We start from the raw sequence: 23,786 nt of genomic DNA on the forward strand, positions 1-23,786 counted from the left end.
ATGTATGCTGCACCTACTTACATAATTAATTATAGTAGTATTATATAAATATATATTTGGGGCTTTTACATTGAAATGATATTATATATCAATCATATAAAAATGAGATACATATGCAATAAATATTTTTATTAGATACGCATCTTTTATTGGATAGGGACTAAATTACAAGTGGTCCAATCTAAATGGCCGGTTCTGACACATTTTTTACGCCTCAAAAAACCTTCTCCAAATTAAAGGACTCCCTCCATCCAAGAGATATCCAATTCTTTAGATGATACGAGATTTTATGCAGCTTTATTTTATGAAGAGTGAAATAAGAGAATAAAATAAAAATAAAATGTGTTTCCATTTTTAATAATCGATTATTTTAATTTAGATAAATTAAAAAAGAAAATATGTCATTTTCAGTGGGACGGAGGGAGTACTACTGTCATAAGTCGTGCGCCTGCTTCAACTACATATATTGGGGCCTTTTCTTTTGAAACGAGTCACGTAATCACATAAAAAAAATAGATACACCCATTATACAATGAATATAGACTAGGAGTGGGGGTGGCAAATCGTGCGTGTCGATACAAACACGATAACAATAAACACGAACACGACCCGTTAAGAAAACCTCAAACACGAACACGACCCGCTAAGCTCAGACACGAACACGACACGAACTCATTACCGACACGAACCGTTTCGGGTCAACACGACACGAACACGACACGAACCCATTAATGACACGAAAATAAGTATTGAAAAATGAAAATAATAAGAATAATAATATTAAAATATTATGTGTTAACGGATAACACGAACACGACACGAACACGCATTGTTAACGGATAACACGAACCCGACACGAACACGACACGAATTTTTCGTGTTCTTAATGGGTCGACCCGATAAGGACACGGACACGATAAGCTCTGATCCAAACCCATTAATTTCGTGCCGGTTCGTGTCGTGTTATCGTGTCGTGTCAAAAATTGTCTGCCCTAACTAGGAGTGGTTCAGAGTGAGGTTTTTTTTTCAAAATAAGAATTTTGGGTATTGAAAATCAGAGTCATATTCTAATGCTTATATCACCCTAATCCAAAATCAAGACCAAATCTTCACCCTTAGATTTTAAAATTAGTGGATGAGATTAAATCTTACGAATCTCAATAAATAGTAGACAAAATATCAACAAAAGGGTAATATCGTCATTATGTTATCATATGATAATTTTCGTGAATGTTTTTTTATATCAACATAGTGTATTACAAATATCAACAATATGACATAAGAATATCAACACTAGTACAAGAAAATATCAACACATATTTATTGAGATTTTTACATGGTTTTATTGAGATGTTTACATGGTTTTATTGAGATTTTTTGATGTATTTATTGATAAAAATTTGGTTATCAACATTTACGAAAACTAAAATAAAAAATATCAAATTTCATCATCCGAACGTCGTCGGAACATATGCAATTGACATCTCGTTGGAATCCTTATAAAATTATCTTTAATTTGATATATTTTTTGCGAAAAAATAATTTAAATCGAGAGAGTTACGTAAATTTAAAGTTTTAAGATGATTTTAATGAGAGGAAATTAACATTAATATCCTCTATTTTTATTTATTAATTTTCTTAATTAAAAATATAATCCATATGACATTATTTCAACCCCTAGATCTTCTAATCTAATGATTAAGATTTAGTCTTAGTTTGAGATTGCTAATTATTCCCCCCGTCCCAGAAAGATTGTCCTAATTCCTAATTTTCCATTTTCATCCGTTCCACAAAGTTTGCCCCATTTCACTTTTTACCATTTTTTGTAGTGGATACCCATCTTCCACTAACTCATTCCTACTCACATTTTATTATAAAACTAATATATGAAAGTAGGACTCACATTTCACTAACTTTTTCAACCCACTTTTCATTACATTTCTTAAATCTCGTGCGCGGTCAAAATGAGCCAATCTTTGTGGGACGGATGGAGTAGTTAGCAATTGATCACTCCCCTTGAAAATCATATCAATTATCTAATATATTAATATTAGTTGATATCATGAAATATATCATCAATTACTGATATTTAATTAGAAACTGATATAAAGTTATCAATTACTGATATTTAATTAGAAAATGATATAAAGTTAGAAACTGATATTCATGAATCAGTAAAAACTGATTTGAGCCAAAAACTAATATATTTTGTGGTGTCAACTGATATTAATATATTTGCAATCTGATATAGTTTTGTATTCTGTCATGACAAGTCTAATAAGGTGCATAGTTTTGTATTCTGTCATGACAAGTCTAATAAGGTGCATATTATGTACATCCTACATCCTTAAAAAAATAGTTTTATTTGTGGGTAACATGTGTTTTAATGAGAAATTGATAAAGTAAGAGAAAAGAAAAAAAAAAGATAAAATAAGAGAAATAGGGAGAACAAACGGATAAAGTATGGAAGAGAAGAGAAAAAATGGATAAAACGTGAGAGAGAAACCTTCTATTTTTAGCAATCGGACTAATTTTTGTAAATATTCCAAAATTACAAAATGAGACTTATTTTTCACGGACCATGAATGGAGTATTGTTTTAAATCTCACAAAATCTAGACATATCCTGGAGATATATGCTACAAAATTAGTGTCTGTCATAATATACAAAAGGGACCACTTTGGGTTTGGATAGTTTATCAAAATATCAAGCTACTCTATTAGACTCAGACAGCGCGTGCATGCTCTGCATGCGCACCAATGCCATTGCTGCACCAGAGGAGAGAGAGAGAGAGAGAGAGCACGCCCGGTCTAAGACAGTGGCTGGTATGCGAGTGAGAGATGGAGATGCGTGAATGAAGGGAGAGATGAAATAGAAGTCACTGACCACGTCGACGAAGAGGAGAAGCTGCGGTGGCGCTGTGTGTACTGAAAGAAGAAGCAAAGAGAGGTGAGGGAAAGGAAGGGTTTCGGTTTTGAGATAAAAAGAGGGGAGAAGTGAAAGAAAAGGATAAGGAACATGGAAAGGTAAAAAGAAAAAAACCAAAAGGTTTGAGAATCAAAGGGGTTTCGGTTCCAAAACCAGAACCGTTTGGGCCCTTCATGGTCTGGTTCCACCTTCGGCAAAACTGGCACCATCATTTAGGAACCATAATTTTTAGCAACTTGGTTTAAATTCAAATCCTAGCTTTTTGCTTTAACAAACAATAACAAGTAAAACAAACAATAACAATAACAATAACCATAACAATAACAACTCCACCGCTGTATTAGAGGATGTGGGTTACCCAGTTCGGCACCAGAGGTATCCGACTGAAGGGTTTCCATTAATACAAAGGAAAGTGAAAACAAGTAAATTTGTTCACAGTTTCAAATCAAAACTCTGCAAGTATTCAGCACCTAATGGTCACAGCGAGGGATACAGTAATGTAGGAAGCAACTCTCCTAAAGTAATCCGCGTACTTATACAACAACAGACAAACATATAAGTATGTTCAGACTCACCTACAGGCCAATCTTCTGCCGAGGCTTGTTCTTACCAAGTAATATCTGATTTGCTCGCTCTTCCTCCTCTTCGAGTCTCCTCCTTCGAGCAGCCTCTTCTTTTTGTCTCTGAATCAGTTCCAACTCTCGAAGTCTTTCCTCCTCTTTCCTCTGCTGTTCCAAAGCTTCTCTCCTCTGAGATTCTTCTACCCTCCTTTGATTCTCTTCGAGCATCTTATCTAGCTCTTCTCTCTCCCTGCGAGCTTGTTCCTGTTGGCATTTCATGATTTTGATTAGATAGATTACTATGCAGAAATCGGGCTTCGCATTTCAGATTATTAGAGGAAGATCAGAGATTGCGACATTTTAGATGCCTTCATAAATCACAGGAAACACCAGAAAGGATGCATAATACTTAAGTTATAATAATAGTGAGCTGTGAGATATTAATATTAATTTTGTAAGTTAAAAATATCAATATAAAGATATAAATTTATCAATCTTCTTGTATTGATAAATTTATGTCTTTGTGTTAATATTTAAATTTACATGTTGTATTGATATAATTATGTCTTTGTGTTGATAATTTTAATATACAGAATTGAAGGTTATTAGTTATTACCTGTAAATTAATTAGTACACTAACACAATCCATAATGGCGAAAGCCCAACTCAGAGTGATATAACTATTTTGATAAAATTGTTTTAAAGTTGATTAGATCATCATACAACAACGGTTAAACAATGCCCTATTTAAGCTTCTCTATAAGTAGGATATAGGATCAAATTTGACTGTTTTATTTTTTCCAAATAAACACTAATCAGTTAAATGATGGTTTAATCTAGTATGGCACATGCACGATTAATTAATAAAGTAAGGGGGTGTTCGGTTGCCAAGATTAAATCTCATGATTAAAGATGTATCATGTTTGGTTCATAAGATTAAGCCGTACAACTTAATCCTAGATGGATAGTCTCGTGATAATTAGTCATAGTCTCATAATTACCAAGAAGAATGGAATCACAAGATGACGTCACAAATTTGCAAAATACAAGTTGAATCACTTCAAAGTGGAGCAACATAAGGGAATGATTGTTGGAACAACATATGAATGGATAAAAGAAAGAATAGGATTAGCATCTCAAGGACTTACTTCTTTTGCCCTTGCTTCAGCAAGGGCAGCTTCCTTTTCTCTTTGAAGTTGAGCTTCGACGTCCTCAAACAATTTCTTCCGGGCTTCTTCTATCTGTCTTTCGATTTCTAACCTGACTTCTTCAGACCCCAATTTTTCCTCAACTCGACTGCGAATTTCCTCCTCCAATCTCTTTGCAGTCTCTTCCTCTAATTGTTTGAGCTCTTCTTCCTGCTGCAGTCTAAAAGAGGACTTAAGTCATCAAGTTACCCAGTAGAATCTAACCAGTAAGAGCTTACAGAGGTTTCTTAAAAGCAATAATTCAATACCATCCAACATTTGCCCTTTTAACAAGTTTGGGTTGTAAGTGGCAAGAGAACAACTTTAGGCGGCAAAGCGAAAAATGCAAGGTTCCATTAGGAGATTGTAATTATGTTCCTTAAAATAGAGATATATAAATTCAGAGGAAATTCATAGAAAAACTCCACATCATAACATTCTTATCGCATTTTAGGATCTAGAAATTACGCTCCTCAACAAAACAAGAAAAAATGTTAGCAGATTGTTTTTTCTACCAAACAAATGATGGAGCCTGTTAGTTACCTTTTCCTTTCTTCTTCTTCCTTTTTCAATTTTTCATTAGCAAGCTTACGTTCAGTCAATGTTGAACTGGGACTACGGGATTTAGGTGAAGGAGACAAAGAAGAACTTCGGCTTCTGTGCCTCCTATGACGCCTTGGCACCGGGGAGCGGCTCTTGTGATGCCTTGAAGCTGGAGAACGACTTCTTCGTCGCCGCGGTGTACCAGAACGACTTCTTCGCCTGCCATAAACATAGAAGTTATCAAATTGTACTTACATTCTCTACTTGAGCATATAACCAATTTGAAAACTAGTGCAGTCCAATGAAATTTGAAAATCAGTCTTGTTACTATTATCTTTTCCACATCCTAAATAGCTAGGAGTAGCTAAATTGATTAGTAAGTCCAAACTGAACTTGGAGTAGTGTTGGTAACATCCATTTGTAAGCACATTACAAACCCAATGAACTAAATATCCATTTTCCACAAAATTACAATTCCCCTATTTAGAGACAGAACATCATCACATAAACTGTTGAATGACTAACAAATTTATGTTTCACAATCACTACAGCCAAACTACAAGACTTAACACTAAGGGTGTCCGGCTAAGTTAATTTATAAGCTGTTTTAATGAGCTTAAAAGGTCAGCCAACACCTTCTAATGCTTAATCAATCACTTAATCGGATGAGATTACTACCAAATTTATGCAATTTAATCCAGGAAACGTTTAAATCGATAGGTCAGATTAGGATAATAAGAGTAGCCAGCGATATACAGCAGCAGTGGTGGAGTGAAATTGGCGACAAAGAAGAGCACCAAAAAAGAGTAAAACAGTAGCAATAATTAGAGCAGGAAAGATTAGTAAAGCGACCTGCTGTAAGGGGAACGCGCACGGTCCCGACGGGAGGAGTGGCGGTGAGTGACCGCCGGCGAGCGAGACCGGGAGTAGCGCCGCCGCGAATACGACGGCGACCTCGATATACTCCGCGGCATACGTAATTTCCAAAAATCTCCCCCAAAAACGGATTTTTTATATTTTTTTCTAATTGGTGAAGAAGACGGAACAAATGCCTTGTTTTGAATATCGACCTAATGTCGTTGTTGTGGTGAATATTAACAGTAGCGACTTTACTTACACTGGAATGACGACATCTGATAAAAAAACGCTATAAGTAGCACACTTGTTGGCGGGAATTTGCACTCACGTTTCCCTCTCAATTCACAAAGCCCTCTTTCCTCCGCCACCACCATGAGTGCCACTGGCAACACTAGGAAACGGGGGGCGCCGCCGCCATCAGCAGCAACTCCATCTCCTAAACCGAAGCAGCAGGCAGTGATGGAAGATGAGGAGTTGGACGAGGACGTATTCCTCGAGGAAACCCTACTCCACTACGAGGAAGAGGACTCGCAGCGCAGTGCGCTCGCCGATCGACTCGTCAAGTGGAAGCGTCCTCCACTTTCCGATGCCTACCAATCTCAGTCTCGAAACATTGGTAATTACTCAAACTCATAGTCGAAGAAATCGTTCCGCTGCTCCTGTAATTGATTTCGGATTTTCGTTCTTATTTGTAGTTTTTCAACAATTGGAGATCGATTACATTATTGGAGATAGCAACAGGGAACTGTTGCCAAGTTCTACTGGTCCTGCTGCAATTATAAGGATTTTTGGGGTAACTGAAGAAGGTATTATCGATTATGCAACTTAGCATAGCTGTTGCCCAGTATTTTTGACCTGCTGGTTTTTTAGGAACTTGAGTGTGAAGTAGAGAATTTTATGTTTGGTTATAGATTAAAAAAAATTCTGCAGTAGTACTATCATATTTGAATTTATTATTGAGTAATTCCTTCATGGCCAGGGCATAGTGTGTGCTGCAATGTACATGGGTTCGAACCATACTTTTATATCAGCTGTCCACCAGGCTTTGGTCCTGATGATATCTCCCGATTCCATCAAGTCCTTGAGGTAGTATTTTTCAAGTTTCTTTATGTTTGTATCTGCCATGGCTCACATCGAATTGCTGTTACATTTAATATATTGCTGTTTATTGGTTTCTGTAGGGTAAGATGAGAGAATCAAACCGAAACAGTAAGGTTCCAAAGTTTGTTCATCGCATTGAACTTGTACAGAGGCGAAGCATCATGTACTATCAACAGCAGAATGCTCAACCATTTCTTAAAATTGTAGTGGCACTGCCAACAATGGTCACCAGCTGCCGTGGTATGACTGTATACTTACTCTTTTCAAGTATAACTTGGTAAGCTTGTGACTCACTACTACATTGTAGTGAAATACTGTGAAATGGCATGTAATGCATGATTCGAAGTTAAGAGGGGCGCTATGTGTCTAAGAAGCAGATGAAATCTACTTTGCTGATACCACAATTCTGACATTTTAATTTTGCATGATAACTTACTTTGATTTTCAAGAGTTTTAATAATCTATAATGGTAATTTGGCAGGTATCCTAGATAGAGGAATACAAATTGATGGGTTGGGAATGAAAAGTTTTATGACATACGAGAGCAATGTGCTTTTTGCTCTTCGATTCATGGTTGACTGCAATATAGTTGGCGGCAATTGGATAGAAGTTCCTTGTGGAAAGTATAAGAAGACAGGAAGAAACCTCTCCTACTGTCAACTAGAGTTTGATTGCCTGTATCCTGAAACAAGAAAAAATTATTAGTGAAACTCATCATTGTAATCATGTTAAACAGGCTTATTTTGTTCAAATCTTTTTTTCTTTAACGAATGCTGTTAGTTTTACGGACTTGATCAGTCATGCACCTGAAGGGGAATTCTCAAAGATTGCTCCATTTCGCATACTAAGTTTTGATATTGAGTGCGCTGGAAGAAAAGGCCATTTTCCTGAGCCCACTCATGATCCTGTTATTCAGGTTTACAATGACTGTATTCATATATATAGCCGGAGTATGTTGCTTTTCTCCAGAGCCTTTTTCTGATGCTTGCCTTTTCTTTTTCGTTTTTTGGTTATTTCTAGGTAGCCAATCAAGTAACCTTGCAGGGAGAAGACGAGCCATTTGTTCGCAATGTGATGACCCTTAACTCTTGCTCACCTATTGTTGGAGTTGATGTAATGTCATTTGACACAGAAAAAGATCTTCTATTAGCTTGGAGGGTAATGTTCTTGGACAAGTCTGACAAATGTAGTATTGACAGACAGTACCACTTTACCAAAATTCTTAATACTATTAGTTTTATTTGCATTTATTCTTTTAATTATGAGAAGGCACTGGCACAGAATTCTTGGATAACAATCATAGCATGAAAACTTCTATTTTGCTTTCATTTTCAGATGTTTAATTGCTCTTGTACTACATGATAGATAGAAGCTAGCCTGTCTTTGATTTTCTCTGTTTCCAGAGCACCAAGGACACACACCCAGACATAAAAAAACTAATGATCATTTAATTATCCCCACACCAATGTATCACCACCAACCACCACGCACACCGCTGCTATATTCCTGTATGCTAAGATTAGGATATGGGATCCTCATCTGCTTGCAAACATTTTAAAAGAAAAAGATAAAAATATTTCAAGATAAGCAAGTAAGATGTAAGTTTATATTTGTAATTAGGTCTCTTTTTTTCTCTTTTTCTTCTGATAATCACTGTAATTTTATTGAAGATGTCTGTTTGAAGTTTAAGTTTAGCTTTGTCTTTTAATTGCAGGACTTCCTGCGTGAAGTGGACCCAGATATTATAATTGGTTATAACATCTGCAAATTTGATTTGCCATACCTCATTCAGGTTGGAAAATTTTCTTTGTTTTGCCAATCTATAGTAATTTATTCCAATGAATATGGAAATTGTTTGACTTGCTATTCAGGTCAAGATTGAAAATGATTTTATTTTGTTGAAGAAATGAATATTTAATGTCTTTTGGACAGAGAGCTGAAGTGTTGGGGGTAGCTGAATTTCCAATAATTGGACGTATCCGGAACAGCAGAGTCCGTGTCAAAGATACAACTTTTTCATCAAGGTCATGAAATAGTTTCTCCTTGCTCCCGTAATACTTACATCTAGTTTATTTCTGTCAAAGATAAATCTTTAAATGAGGACTAGCATGATAGGAATCTGATCTGTAAGATAAAGTTATGAAAGAGAGCCAATGAGCCATAATAGTTTGTTACTCAAGACAAGACTAGTTTATCTAACTTATCAATGCTTATTGGTTGCAGGCAGTATGGGACCAGGGAAAGTAAAGAAGTTACCATTGAGGGGAGAGTTCAATTTGATCTGCTACAGGTTTTTTATGAACATTTTCTCTTAGCACATGAAGTTCTGTCATATGCTACTCAATATATTTTAGAATGACTAATCATTTTGTTGAAGTTTTACCATCACACCCATGGATATTCTTATGTAAGCTTCTGCTGTCTGATTATCTTCGATGCAGGTCATGCAAAGAGATTACAAGTTAAGCTCTTATTCACTAAATTCTGTATCTGCACACTTTCTGAAGGAGCAGGTGATATTTTTTTCAGATACTCTTCAACTATATTTTGTTTCCTTTTTCTTAATCTCTTTTGTGGTATGAGTTTGCACCCAACAGCCTAAGATGAATAAGGGAAAGCTCTGTCTTCGAGGGACACTTAGTGCTTATAAAATATTGCGTCCTTAGTTGTGATTCTATTTCTGACATATTAGTTGTAGTTGGAAATTATCTCCTTTGATAATTTCGTATGATACATGTGCAGAAAGAAGATGTTCATCATTCAATTATAACTGACCTCCAGAATGGAAGTTCAGAAACAAGGAGACGCCTTGCTGTGTATTGTTTAAAGGTAAATTTCTAGATATGTAAATTCATTATGCTATATCATATAATGGATTCTCAGATTTTCCTTGTCTTTAGTGGCTTCATGCTAACTATCATCTAAGTTATGCATGGGGATTTTATTTATCAGTCCGTGGCAGTGAGATTCGAATACCGGAATTCTATCCAACTTATTTCCCCCCACTGTTACACGTTAGATTAATGTATCAAAACCTGGATTAGTTTTGGTTTAATTTTGCAATATTTAGTGGTTTCCCAATGAATTGAAAGTTCATTAATGAAACTACTAAAACTAAAAAGATGTGATCGAATTGAAAAAATGGCTAAAGGTTGTGATTTGTCTTGGAATTAACCCTTTTAAATGCATATTTATGTTTGTTAACTCTACTTTAGTGTTTAATCAACTACAGGATCTCAAAGTTTCCTCTTACCAAATCATCAATTATGAGTTTTATTACATGTACTATTGCTGAAAGGGTCAAGTTGTGCAGGATGCTAAACTTCCACAACGTCTTTTGGATAAGTTGATGCTCATATATAACTATGTGGAGATGGCTCGAGTTACAGGTGTTCCCATCTCGTTTCTACTTTCCAGAGGGCAGAGCATTAAGGTTTTGTGAAAAATCTGTGACTTTCATCTATCACTGATAGTTGGTGGATTGTGAACTGCAGATCTAATATTAAGCTTTCATTTCAGGTGTTGTCTCAGCTTCTAAGGAAAGCTAAACAAAAAAATATGGTTATTCCAAATGCGAAACAGGCTGGAACTGAACAGGGAACATATGAGGGTGCAACTGTAAGTTTGCAGTTTTTATCATCTACACACACAATATATCCATTAAGATTTATGCATGGCATGGAGTGTTTAGTTCAGCTTTCTTAACATTTTATATGTACTATCATTAAAAATTGGAGGAATTTGCTGGCTTAATGTGAAACACATGTTTTCTGGCTATATAAAATATCAGTAGCTTTTACTTTTTTTCCACATGTGGATTCCTTTTCTTTATTAATTTTTTTTATGTAATGGACTTTGTGCAACGTGGGAGGAAACAAAATATTTGCTTAAAAGAACAGGATTTTGTGCACAGGTTCTGGAAGCCAGAGCAGGGTTCTACGAAAAGCCTATTGCAACACTTGATTTTGCATCTTTGTATCCATCAATTATGATGGCATACAACTTGTGTTATTGTACGCTGGTAAAATCTTAATTTTTCCTTATTTTCTATATAACTTAATTTTTAGTCTGCATCATTGATGAATGATATCAGCGCACGCCATACAAATCCAGGATGTTTATGATCTTTTAATGACTATTAATAGGTAACCCCAGAAGAGGCCCGTAAACTTAATCTTCCACCAGAGTGCGTCACTAAAACTCCATCTGGTGATACATTCGTGAAATCAAATTTACAGAAGGTGCCTACACTTTCCTTGGTTATGATCAAGATGATGTGAAATAAATTAGAAGTTTGGTAATGTGCAAATTTCATCTTTACCTCTGCCTCAATTTACAAGTTTGACTTCAGGGAATCCTACCTGAAATCCTTGAAGAACTTTTGACTGCTCGCAAAAGGGCCAAGGCAGATTTGAAGGTACATAAGTTAATTATGAATTTTTTCACTGTCTTGTAGATTTTCTCTTTCAAATGTGAATCTAGACTCACCACAGTAAACAGTTGCATTTTTCTAATTGTATTTAGTCATATATATACTCAAATGTCTATGCAACATGTATAGCTGTTCCAGATAAGTTAAGTTCATATTGATTAACAAAAGCTCACGACAGCAATAGATTATTTTGTGACAGACTGACAGTTATCGTGCATCATGGACCCTAAATAGGTTCGGTGACTGGAAACAACTTTAGCAAATTATTGTCCAATGGATTTAATGAGTTACTACAAAGAGAATATGTCTGAAACTTGTATCCCTTGTGATGATATATTCAGCAGCAAATCATCTCTTGAAATGTAACTTTTTTCATAATAAAGAATTCTCTCTCTGGATAATAACTTACTGATCCATTCACTCAGTTTAATCATTGTATTGATCATCTGAATTACCATGCAGGCTGGGACTGGAAATTTGTGTGTTAATGGTCTTCCTAATTTATATATGGATTCATTTTAAAAATTCAAATAAGAAAATGTTTACCCTAATGAGCAATTTTCACACGGTTTTGCAGTTGTAGCAGTTACAACACTGCCTTCCTAAAATTTTAATTTACAACTTCCCCAATATATTATATTTTTTTATCAAAGCTTGTTCAATTGTACTACTAAGACAATGTCGTTTTACCATTAAAAGATGTAATGTATTGCTGAGAAAAGTTAGGAGGGTGTAATAACAAAAGTTGCAAAACACTAAAATGTTGTGTAGAAAAGCAAATTTGGTAAAATCTGTGTATATTTGTAAATGTGTCTTGATAAAAAGTTATTTAAACCTCAAGTGAACAGACTGTATGATTTGTTCTCTAGGAAGCTAAGGATCCTCTAGTGAAAGCTGTGCTAGATGGGCGGCAACTGGCTTTAAAGGTAACTGTTTCTGTTTGATCCCTTCCACGTGTTATGTTTTACTATGATATGGTATTACTATTACATTAAGAGGTTTACAGAGTTGAAGTGATTAGCCATTCATTTCCTTACCAGATAAGCGCCAATTCTGTGTATGGTTTTACTGGAGCAACAGTTGGTCAACTACCTTGTTTAGAGATATCCTCCAGTGTTACTAGCTATGGTAATAAATCCTGAAGAGCTGAATCCATAAATTCAAGGCTTGGACTTTGTTCTCTAAAATATTACAGTTTTTACCTTTCTTGAAAGTTGATCTCATGTTTTTTTGCTAATCTCAAGGTCGACAAATGATTGAACACACAAAGAAACTTGTGGAAGAAAAATTCACTGTGCTTGGGGGCTATGAGCATAACGCTGAGGTATATCCATGATTTCTGGCGATTAGGCCTCTCCATTAGCATGATAAAACAGAATACTAGCTGTAGTTGAAGTATCTTATGTGATAACCATCACTTTTAACTGATGTAGTTTGTTTCTAGTATCTTTCTTGCCCATACAGGTGGGCTATAACATGTGATAGCTGTTGTGTTATATCAAAATGCATATGAAAGATAACATGTAAATGAGGAGCCTTCGGCATTTGATCCTCTGTCAAGTGTCATTTTACAATGATTACCTATATTCATATGCCTGCATCATATTGTTTCTAAAAGAGATTCATCGTCAAAATCAATGTTATATTGTTTGTATTTTAAATAAATTGTGATTATAAGAATAGTATTGCAGCAATTTGTGGTTGGGGATAGTGTGCGAAAAAGGGAAAAAAAGGGTTTTATGGGATGGACGAAAAAGTGTTTAGGTCATATACTCAATGTTTGACTTTGGACATCACACTCTTTTCCTTTTTCTAAATAATATACTCATTTTATTCTACAGTTCTTTTTCATGGTCTCTTTCAAGATCATGCTTTTATCTTGATAAATAATAAAAATGATGCCGCAGGTCATATATGGAGATACTGATTCAGTTATGGTGCAATTTGGTGTGCCCTCAGTTGATGCAGCTATGGACTTGGGTAGGGAGGCTGCTGATTATATTAGTGGCACTTTCATAAGGGTATGTTAGCTTGTACTCTTATTTTGCTGCTTTTTTGGGTTTTCGTTTGTCATGTTAACACGTGTTTAAAATTATGATATTAATTGTGTGTTTTACTTCGCTTTACTTCTGTCAGATGTTTCCAGTTTTCTAATTTGAAGCGATGCAATTTTTTATTTTTTATTTTTATTGTTTTGGTTTTTTTCATAAATGCCCTTAGCACATTTTCTCAATTGAAGTAGTATCACCATTTTTATTATCTATATGTGGCATCTGCCTTTCTCTTTGAATTTTGAACTTTCACAGTCTCTCTGCTAGTAAATTAATACTAGTAGACTATTAAATATGCAGCCATGAAATGTTTAATACATCAATAGCTTTCTGTATAGGCTTGTCTGATCAAACTCTACTGTTTAAGGCTCTGCACTGATGAGCAGATAATGCCAAGCAGCTTGTGCATCTATCTTTGTCCAGTTCGTTGGGTTTTTTAATTTACTATAGCTGAAAATTAACCCTGTCATTGGTTTTTTACTTGGATTTTGTGACCATTTGTTCTTGTTATTATATCTGTATTTTTCTTTTTTCCTCTGCTGCTTACTTTTCTATTGCCTCATTACTATTGTTGTTATTATCTGGTGTCCTTGTTTGTTTGCAGCCCATAAAGCTAGAGTTTGAGAAGATTTACTACCCATATTTATTGATTAGTAAGAAGAGATATGCTGGCCTTATTTGGACAAACCCAAATAAATACGACAAGATGGATACAAAAGGTGAGACATGCTGCTAATTATACTTTATCTGAATGGTTGTTGTTTCCTTTGGTTTGATTTTTTTTTTGTCATTGCCAATGTTGCTATATTGTCTTTCTAACTGACTCCTTTTTTTCCTGTTCACAGGGATTGAAACTGTACGGCGGGACAATTGCTTGCTAGTCAAGAACCTTGTGACTGAATGCCTCAATAAAATATTGATAGACAGGGATATTCCTGGTGCAGTTCAGTTTGTCAAGAACACAATCTCAGATCTTCTTATGAATCGCATGGATTTATCTCTTTTAGTTATCACCAAGGCAAGAAATTTATTTAAGCTGGACATGTTTTGGGCCTCTTCAAGTGCTTATTGTTACAGACCTGTTTGCCTGTTCCATTTTGACTAAGATTCTGGCATTCTGCTTCCACTGCCATTTCCTTTTCAATAGGGTCTGACTAAAACAGGGGATGACTATGAAGTTAAAGCAGCGCATGTTGAGCTTGCAGAACGGATGCGCAAGGTGATAATTTTTTTCAGTTTAATGTCCTTTTCTTAAAAAATAATAAATGCCAAATTTGTTCTTTGATAGTCTCCTGATGCTTTTGAATATCTGAATATTCATACTTTAACTTCCAATATAGAATCTTAATTTCTATTTTAAGGAAAAATCAAATGATATGGTAGAATATGGTATCCTTTTTTTTGTTCTTCGACAGTTTCCTGACATTTAGTATACTTTTGAATTTCTGAATATTCACGGCTGAACATTCTCAATAATGATGTGATATCCTTTTTTTGTGTGAGATATACTGGAGGCACATTGAGTTCCTGGGGTAGCACCTTATTCTTGTATGTTTGACTTTTGGATCAAATTTTGTACTTCATCGGTACACTAGTAAATCTTCCTTTTGATCATAGTAAACCCTGAGCTTGAAAGTTGCTAAAGTACTTGGAGGTAAGCTGTTTCTGGCAGATGCAAAAAGCAATAGCAAACATCTCCTTCGACTGAAAGTTTAATAGTCTACTAATGACATCGTTTTTCATATTTGTTAGATAAAATGACTTCGTTATAGATTTGATTACTTTCAAATAGATGTAACCTTAATCTCTATTTGCTAATAACATCAAAACCCAATTGTCTCAATATAATTAGCAATACTTGGCTATGTCTCTTAATACTTTATTAAACCTCTAAACCACCCAGGAAAGACTTATGTTTTGTCTCTCTTTTTCCGGCCATTCCGCGTAGTTGGGGTAGGTTTAGACAGTTTGTAAGGCACTATGTTTATATTTGCATGCAACTGTTTTACATTCATTAGCATCTTGTTATGTACAATTTCTTCAGCATCCAATGTTCTTTGAATCTAAGTCATGCTAGATATTTTATATTTTAATTAGATTGTTAGTATTATCAGATTCTTTGTCAATTCCACAAGAAGTTTGACAAATATATTTTATTTACATTATCACAAACAGAGAGATGCTGCTACTGCTCCAAATGTTGGGGATCGAGTTCCTTATGTCATTATCAAAGCAGCAAAAGGTGCCAAGGTAAGCGTATTATTGATATTTTTCTGTTAACCTCGTAAAACTTGATAAGAAAACCTGACATGATATTTGAAACAGGCATATGAAAAATCGGAGGATCCCATCTTTGTATTAGAAAACAATATTCCGATAGACCCTCATTACTACCTTGACAATCAAATTAGCAAGGTTTGTAAATCAAAATTTTGTTTTTTAGTCTGCTGATACCCGTGAATCTTGCTAACAATGTTCTTATGCAGCCATTACTGAGGATCTTTGAACCTATATTGAAGAATGCTAGTAGTGAGCTTCTCCACGGAAGTCATACACGATCTATTTCCATTTCTACCCCTTCCAACAGCGGCATTATGAGATTTGCTAAAAAGCAACTAACTTGCATTGGGTGTAAGGCTTTAATCAGGTACTGATCATATGTTGCTTCTTCTCTATTATAATTGTCTAGATCGTATAAATGTTTCATTTGGTTTAGATAAGCTTGCTAGATGGAGTAGTAATTAGATGTCCAGGATGGACTAAAACCATTTTTTAAAGTTTCTATAAACCTTGACACCCACAGAATCTTAAACATTCAAGGAACTATATATGCAAGTCTTTCCAGGAGTTTTAAGTTATTTTTCCCAAATACTACATTATAAGCTCATTCGAGGTTAGTTATTGAAATGCCAAAATAGCAGTTATTCTAAGTAAATAGGTCCACATCTTTTGCCAATTGTAAATTCATTTTAAAGTTGTAATCTAAGGGGCTGAAGTTATTTTAGTTTCTTCTACCTTGTTCTCTCGATAACATGCAATGCATGATGGGATGAGTAAGCACTATATAAGGGGGTGTACAAATATTAGTGGTCTTTTATCTTTCTATTAAATGACTTGCCAAGTTGCCATAGTCATGTTAAATCAATTTGGTATGAACTATTACATTAACAAATGATGCAGTAATTCAGAACAAACTCTATGCTCACACTGCAAAGGAAGAGAAGCTGAACTTTATTGCAAGTCCGTGGCTAATGGTATGCAAAGCTTTGTTTTTACCGTTTATGTCTTCCACTCATATAGTGGCCATTCATAAATCTCTTTCAACTCAAGACTACATGACGAAAGTACACTCTATATATGTGCTTTTTTCAGTGGCTGACTTAGAGGAACTCTTTGGAAGACTCTGGACACAGTGCCAGGAGTGCCAAGGCTCTCTTCATCAGGATGTGCTTTGCACTAGGTTAGATATAGGTTTCAATGTTTCATCAAATGCAATATTGGTTCTTTGATTTCTAATAAGTGCATATTTGATCAGTCGAGATTGCCCAATATTTTACCGGAGAAAGAAAGCACAGAAGGACATGGCAGAAGCCAAGCGACAATTAGACCGATGGCTCTGAAGTTATTCTGCACCTTCTGCAATGTGCAGATGAGGTTAGTCTAGAAAATGTAACAGAAGGCCAAAGAGATGGGGAGGATTTTGGTCACTTTTTCCCATTTTTGTATTAGAGATTATTGAAAATATTGTTGTTCCTTTTGCGGTGCTGTGAATATATGATCCTTTCTCAGATACTTAGATTAGAAATGCCTACTATATTTCTATAAATTGAAACCAAAAAAATTACCAAAGATTGTGGCGTTTGGAATCCTAGTAAACCACTATAATTATTATCCAGTGAAAACCATAACATCAGCCCAATCCAGTCTTGACAAGAAAAACAAATAAAAATAAAATAAAACAGAAAGCTGAAAAATAACAAAAAGATTGAGGTTAGGATGATAAATGAGAAGCACAGAGCACTGCCCTCTCCTTGATGTCTCTAAAACTCTGCTCCATGCTAACCTGCGCCATCTCCCTCACCATTTTGTTGGCCTTCCCCACCCTCTTTACTTCACCATACAACACAGCCCCTCTCTCCATCTCCGGCCTCGGATCTCTCAGCAGCCGCAGCAGCTCCTGTGCTCTCCCCCGGCATCTCCCACTCCCTTCCACGGTCAGCTCCATCACCCCCGGAATCGCCCCTTCTCCTAATATCGCATCCCTATACTCCCCTCCCTCGTCGCTCTCACACATCCTCAACAGCGCTCCAACCCCATGCTCCCGCCCCCTCCCCGTCCCCCCCTCCACCACCTCCACCACTGCTAAAATCCCTCCCTCCTCTGCCACCACTGCCCTCCGCCCCTCCTCAAATGCCACCGCGCTCTCTATCAGCGCCACGCACTTCTCGGCCGCCTTGGAGGACTTCTTGCAGGATTTGAGCAGATCGATCAAGGGAGGGATAGGTTGTGCGTGTAGGATGAGGGGCACGTTGTCGGCATCGGTGGATAAGTTGTAGAGAGCCATGGCGGCGTCTGACCGTGCCTGTGATGATGCTCCGAAGTGGAGGACGTCGACGAGGAGAGGGATTGCGCCGGAAGCAGCAATGATGGGCTTGTTATTTGAAGAAGCGGATAGAGTGACGAGAGCTGCGGCTGCGTGTTCCTGCACGGTTGCGTTCGTTGATTCGAGGAAGCTCATGATCGGTTTTAAAGCACCTCCATTGATGATGTTCATCTTGTTTCTGCAAATAATTAGCAACATCTTCATTAGTACTGTACACTACAACATATGTACGACATGATATTTTATAAATTGAAGAATTCTGATTTTTTTTAATTTTTTTTGCATCAAATGTGAGTGCAATTAATTTCAGGGACAGTAGTTTGAAGATTATAATTGATTTATTTGCCAAATTGCACGCTACAAAGAGATTCTATTGATAATTTATCTTGATTCCATTGGATTAGAAGGAATTCTTTAATGTATATAGAAATCTTAAGTTGATTCATGCTTTATCATTAATCAACACTAAACTATGGCCTAAAGCAGACTAGCCTTAAAGAGAAGACAATTTCTTCCCTGAAAAGTATAATTGATTCTAATCCATGTGATGGCTTCACAAGCAAGACTAAGGGAAAAGGATTAAACGACACAGGCAAAGAATTAAAAAGTTTAGAGAGAGAGAGAGAGCACGTGATAAAGAAGACGAACACTATACAAAAGCTACGCAACGCAGAGAATATACAGTGGTTTATATGTTTATTGCATTAAACGAAGCATATATTCATTTCATTTTCTTGTATAGTACGGAGTATTCTACTTCATCAACAATTCGAGTAATGCAGTAATGCAAACCACAATGACATAAAACATACACATAAATAATTGCATAATTATTTTTGTTAAACTAGTTTTCATTTAACAAAAAAGGACAAAATGTGCAAGATTGAATGGAAGTGAAATGAAGAAGAGAGTGGTTTGGATGAGAGCTTACTCGTCGTCTCTGACGGCGAGGTTAAGGAGAGCGGCGAGTGCAGCCTCTCTGGCATTGCCGGAGCCGCCACATAGCATGTCGACGAGGGGGGTGACGGCGGCGGAGAACTGACGCCGGTGGGACTGCGAGGTCTTGGTGAGGCACCTGATTTCCTTGGCAGCCTGCACGGCACAAGCGGGATCCTCCGATAGCAGGAGCATGAGCGTCTGCTTCGCAGCGGAGGAAGCGTTGAGATCGCAGCTACTCTCTTCCACCATTTTCACTCTCGCCAGCCTCCAAAGAGAGAGAGAGAGAGAGGGAGAGAGTAATAATGGAGAAAAGTTAAGGAGAGGAGGCGTGAAGCAACAGTAAGAGTAGATGAAAGGGGAAGTTCAACCCCCTTTTTGAACTTTGGCGCTTCTATATTTTATCAAATCATTTTTCTTGTTTCTTGCTAAATTATACTTTGAGATGGTTGTGGTGTCATATATTTAATAACTCCTATCCTATGATTATATTCCCTTATATTTGCTCTCAAATCAATTATATTTACGTCTTATAACCAAGATTGGAGTTGATGAAGACTTGGATATGGTGATTGATGGATATATAGTAGTATATGTTAAAGATCAGATTTGAAGATATTCAAGAATTGGCCTAGCTAGGGAAGAACCATATAAGTCAAAAGTGATTACAAAATTGTGAAATGAGAAACAACAAATGAGAATGCACATTAGACGAGACATGAAACAATCATCCTCCAATGGATACCACTTGAACAAAATGTCTGAAGCTATGAAGCTAGTTATGATTAATCTATGAAGCAAATGTAACAATGTTGTTTAGGTTTCTCACTTGAGGAAACTACAGGCTAGGAACAGGAATACATATACTACCAAGGATGTAAGGAGCTCAAGAGTCCAGGTGGGCTGCAACAAAAACGACGGAATGAGTGGGACCGTCATAGAGCCAATTAACCAGCCAGCAACAAGAGCTCCAAATCTGAAATAAGATGACAAGGTTTCACGTTGTAAGTAATCAAGCTCACTGCAAGGAAATAAGCAGCCAAGTCTTTTGTCCTGTGAACTTACCCAATAACGGCAGCTCGAGGCACACTTTTGTTTTTGTCATTGAGGAAGTAAATGCAAGCTCCAAGAGATAATGCCACCTGCATAGGCAAGAAAAGATGCTCAGACAATGAAATTTTTGTTTGACAATTCTTCATATAAAATGCAAGGACATACAAGAGCAGTCAAATACCAACAACTGCAGATGAAGTTTTATTTCTAATGTTCTATATCCCTCCAAATTATTCTAAGATACATGATTGCAGCCAGATAGTTAGCAGCTTGAGTAAAGATCTCTAATTTTGAGAGAGAGGGGCAGGGGGGAGGTGGCGGGGAACACCTTTAGTTGTATGGAAATAGTTACTAATTTTAAGGTTCATTTAGCTATCCCCAAGTTGAGCAAAACTAAGAATTGAATGGTAAGAGTTCCACAGCAAAGTCATGTAACAATCTGTTAAATATAGAAGCTTGTCTGATTATACTATCATTTATCTGTATTCTGTACATGAGAAAAAAACATGCAACTTAAAACAAGAAAATGCATAAAATGGTATAGGCAGAAGAAAACACTAATACTTTAATATGCTGCTTGAAAGTTAAAAGAGGATTGCAAATAGAACAAGCATCCACCGTGACTTATCAAGATAGCAATTTCTTGTTTTCATAGACAGAGTACCCATCAGACGACACATTAAGGTCCATGTTCTTTTATTCACAAGATCATCAGTGGGCCTTCCAAAATCCGTAGTGTAAAAAAGTGAAGTAATTTGCAGTATTAATCCCCATTCTAAGTTTTAAACTATACAACCCAAACAAACTTAATTTTCTGTATTCTCTATTGACATATTATCAGCATTAGTCCAATAGTGCTGGTCTATAGGCTCTTGTATGGACCTGCACATTTTTAGGGGTAAAGGTCTGGAAGTTAATATATCAATATTAACGATTCTTTCAATCTCAATCATTCAGTAAGAGCTTTCCTCTATTCTTTTGTTTTACATGTGGAAGTAGACAAGGTCATGGAAGAAAGGAAACTATCATTTGTTTATTATACACGTCAATCTTTTAGGTATGGAATTGCATCCGTTTCCAGGGTCAATCGGAACAAATTCCAAATTCATGGACTTCCACGTCTAAGTAATGCTACTATGTTGTGACATTGTTTTGAAGAAAGACCAAATATTACATTTTTAAGATGATAAGAAATGCAATGTATTATGTACCTGGAAAGCGGGCCCCGCTTCAGCAGAGTTCATGACACTCCAGCATGCCATGAAAGAAAACAGGAACAGCCGTCTCAAAATGATAACGGGGGGAGGAATCTCCACAAAGCTGACCAAGTTCTTCACCCATGGTGGAGATTCCTCAACCTTCTTCTTCAGCCTGCTTTTCAAGTTGATCTTCTGTTTCTTCCTGTTCTTGAAGCTGGTCATCAGTAATTTCTCAAAAGCAGCCTCTATAGATTCGGCACTTCTTTCATGATTGGCATATTGGTCCAACAAAAAGTTCCGAGCACTCCAGACTTCTTCTTCAGAAGCATCAGTACTTACCCCCAGCCGCTTATAAGGATCCCACACATTCGACCTAGGGAATTTTGAAATGCTACCTATGGACAATCAAAGTAAAATATATGCCATGATAAATGACAAGTGGAGTATTTAAGAAGTAGTTGTGACAAAACTCACTCGCAAGGTTAATGCTAACAAAGTGATACTCTATAAGTAACAGCATATAATGCAGCACATATCAGTATACCAAATCACAAACAGGCTCAGCATCGGATAAGAAAAAACACGAAAATCGTAATTACGCAATAGATATCAAAGAAACAATCAAAATCAAGTTATACCATGACACTACTATCTTAAGTAGCCCTAAAAAATGGAGAAATTGGGCATTTACCACAGTTCAAAAAAACAACTAACATCATCATAAATTCTAAGAAAATGAAAAAATGTTCCCTTTCCAACAACCTGCTGAAACAGTGAATCAATTCCGAAGCTTACCCTCATAAGGCGTATCCACGGCACATTTTGGGGAGATAAATCGCAAGAAATCCGGTTTACTTCTCGAAACGCCTCGAATTGAGCTGTGACAGAAGCACCGTATTTGCAAAAAATCAAGAAATGTAAGGAAATTCGTATCAATTCGAAAGTATTTTAAGAAAATCCAAGCAGAAATTGAATGGCAATTGCGATAAAAACTTACGGACGACGGCCAAGGAAAGAGGTTTTGGCGGTAGGGGTTGAGAGGAGAGCCGACGCCATCAGATTCCCTTATCCGAATACCTCTTCTTATCAAATTAAAGACTTTGCCGATTACACAGACGCCATGGAATTAGCAGGCAGCTCCCAGATTAGAGATGAGGAAATGGCTGGGTTTTTAATTTCGGATTTTTAAAGGTAAATTAATAATGTCTCAAAATTAGTTTTTGATTATGTTATTCACGGTAAATTTTGGAATAAATATTAAAAAAGTAAAAAACAATAATTTTGTAAATCAAAATTGGATCCGCAACTTTAAAAAATTGTTTGTAATTAGCCCGCACAGTTTGATTTAAGAAAAAATAGAAGTTTATGTAGCATGTGGAAAATCATGTATACACAAGATGGTCGATGTCGCCATAAGAAAATAAAATACAATATCGTTTTATTAAAATATTATTTTACTTTTATCTCCTCCGGTGCGTATTTCTTCGAATCGTCTCCAGTAATCACCCTCATGTCTTTTCTACGTTGTTATGATGATTTCATATCGCTAATTTCATACTTGTCGATACTCTCCCCCATTAGTTGGTAGGGATATTATTCGACCCTTATCAATGGATAAGAAGTCATGTTATTTGGTTTGGTGTTCCAACCAGTCAGTCTCTCGCTAATTTCAAACCTTTTGTTGAACAAAATCGTTGATATGTTTTTGCTCATTTATATCGTGAGGGAAATTGGCATCATTGCGATTCTTTTTGGTATGAATTGATGAAAATTTTGTAAATGAAGGATCGGATCATTGGAGAATAGATCAATGAAAGTAAAATTTGTTTGTATTTGTAGAGTTTTGAAAATATATTTTTAAAGCTATATTGGCACCCCACCCTCTTCGATACTATATTTTCCGACCTTGATTGTAAAATTTTGAGAATTGAATAGGATGGAGAAACCTCCATTGAAGGAGGATGAAGATTTTACAGAAACCCTAGACATGAGAGGGAAGAAAAAAGAGAGAGAAAAAACTTTAATGACTACATTTTTATTAATTAGTAACTACAAAATACAATGAGATGCCTTATATAGGCTAAATATCAAATGCTAAACAAACTAATTAATCCTAAACAATACATTTTGATTTTTCAATTCTAATATTAATCTTCACATTGCGACCTGCATCAAGTGCCGAAACTGCACTGTTTCACCCCGGCACCTGTCACGCCCGTATTTTCTAAGGATAGAAAACACGGTTGATCGCGACTAAATCTACACTAAGGCCACGAAAATTAAGTAAAAGGGAATGACTACATGCTGCTACATAATTAAAATATGCTAGCAAACA

The 23,786-nt window shown here is 36.2% G+C and overlaps 4 protein-coding genes across 5 annotated transcripts; 1 reads left to right on the forward strand and 3 right to left on the reverse strand.

Annotated features, from left to right (window-relative positions):
* Nucleotides 1–2,613: 2,613 nt before the first annotated feature.
* Nucleotides 2,614–6,245, reverse strand: LOC125203415 (uncharacterized protein At1g10890). 2 transcript variants are annotated; one of them, XM_048101751.1, is made up of 5 exons: nt 6,071–6,245; nt 5,219–5,437; nt 4,637–4,856; nt 3,504–3,752; nt 2,614–2,927 (listed from the first exon to the last, which is right to left on the reverse strand). In XM_048101751.1, the coding sequence occupies exons 1-4, from the start codon at nt 6,190–6,192 to the stop codon at nt 3,504–3,506; spliced, it is 810 nt and encodes a 269-aa protein (XP_047957708.1). In that variant the 5' UTR covers nt 6,193–6,245; the 3' UTR covers nt 2,614–2,927. The 2 variants fall into 2 exon arrangements, with proteins under 2 accessions (XP_047957708.1, XP_047957707.1); XM_048101750.1 differs by lacking the exon at nt 2,614–2,927 and having other exon boundaries at nt 3,244–3,752.
* Nucleotides 6,246–6,412: 167 nt separating this feature from the next.
* LOC125203990 (DNA polymerase delta catalytic subunit) lies at nt 6,413–17,448 on the forward strand. Its single transcript, XM_048102530.1, has 30 exons — nt 6,413–6,692; nt 6,772–6,882; nt 7,056–7,162; nt 7,258–7,417; nt 7,659–7,854; nt 7,958–8,093; nt 8,198–8,335; nt 8,892–8,969; nt 9,110–9,201; nt 9,401–9,467; nt 9,619–9,690; nt 9,920–10,006; nt 10,491–10,610; nt 10,697–10,795; nt 11,091–11,198; nt 11,323–11,418; nt 11,529–11,594; nt 12,479–12,535; nt 12,650–12,737; nt 12,854–12,933; nt 13,517–13,630; nt 14,265–14,379; nt 14,506–14,678; nt 14,808–14,879; nt 15,836–15,910; nt 15,986–16,075; nt 16,147–16,307; nt 16,841–16,914; nt 17,033–17,120; nt 17,196–17,448. The coding sequence occupies exons 1-30, from the start codon at nt 6,449–6,451 to the stop codon at nt 17,278–17,280; spliced, it is 3,249 nt and encodes a 1,082-aa protein (XP_047958487.1). The 5' UTR covers nt 6,413–6,448; the 3' UTR covers nt 17,281–17,448.
* A 71-nt stretch (nt 17,449–17,519) lies between these two features.
* On the reverse strand, nt 17,520–19,757 carry LOC125203991 (U-box domain-containing protein 4-like). The gene is made up of 2 exons (XM_048102531.1): nt 19,195–19,757; nt 17,520–18,441 (listed from the first exon to the last, which is right to left on the reverse strand). The coding sequence occupies exons 1-2, from the start codon at nt 19,449–19,451 to the stop codon at nt 17,652–17,654; spliced, it is 1,047 nt and encodes a 348-aa protein (XP_047958488.1). The 5' UTR covers nt 19,452–19,757; the 3' UTR covers nt 17,520–17,651.
* Nucleotides 19,758–19,880: 123 nt separating this feature from the next.
* LOC125203993 (protein CHAPERONE-LIKE PROTEIN OF POR1, chloroplastic-like) lies at nt 19,881–22,626 on the reverse strand. The gene is made up of 5 exons (XM_048102532.1): nt 22,449–22,626; nt 22,247–22,329; nt 21,464–21,846; nt 20,265–20,341; nt 19,881–20,175 (listed from the first exon to the last, which is right to left on the reverse strand). Exons 1-5 carry the CDS (start codon nt 22,505–22,507, stop codon nt 20,025–20,027), a joined length of 753 nt encoding a protein of 250 aa, XP_047958489.1. The 5' UTR covers nt 22,508–22,626; the 3' UTR covers nt 19,881–20,024.
* Between the last annotated feature and the right edge of the window lie 1,160 nt (nt 22,627–23,786).

Source organism: Salvia hispanica, chromosome 2, assembly GCF_023119035.1.
Source record: "Salvia hispanica cultivar TCC Black 2014 chromosome 2, UniMelb_Shisp_WGS_1.0, whole genome shotgun sequence".
NCBI classification, from domain to species: Eukaryota; Viridiplantae; Streptophyta; class Magnoliopsida; order Lamiales; family Lamiaceae; genus Salvia; species Salvia hispanica.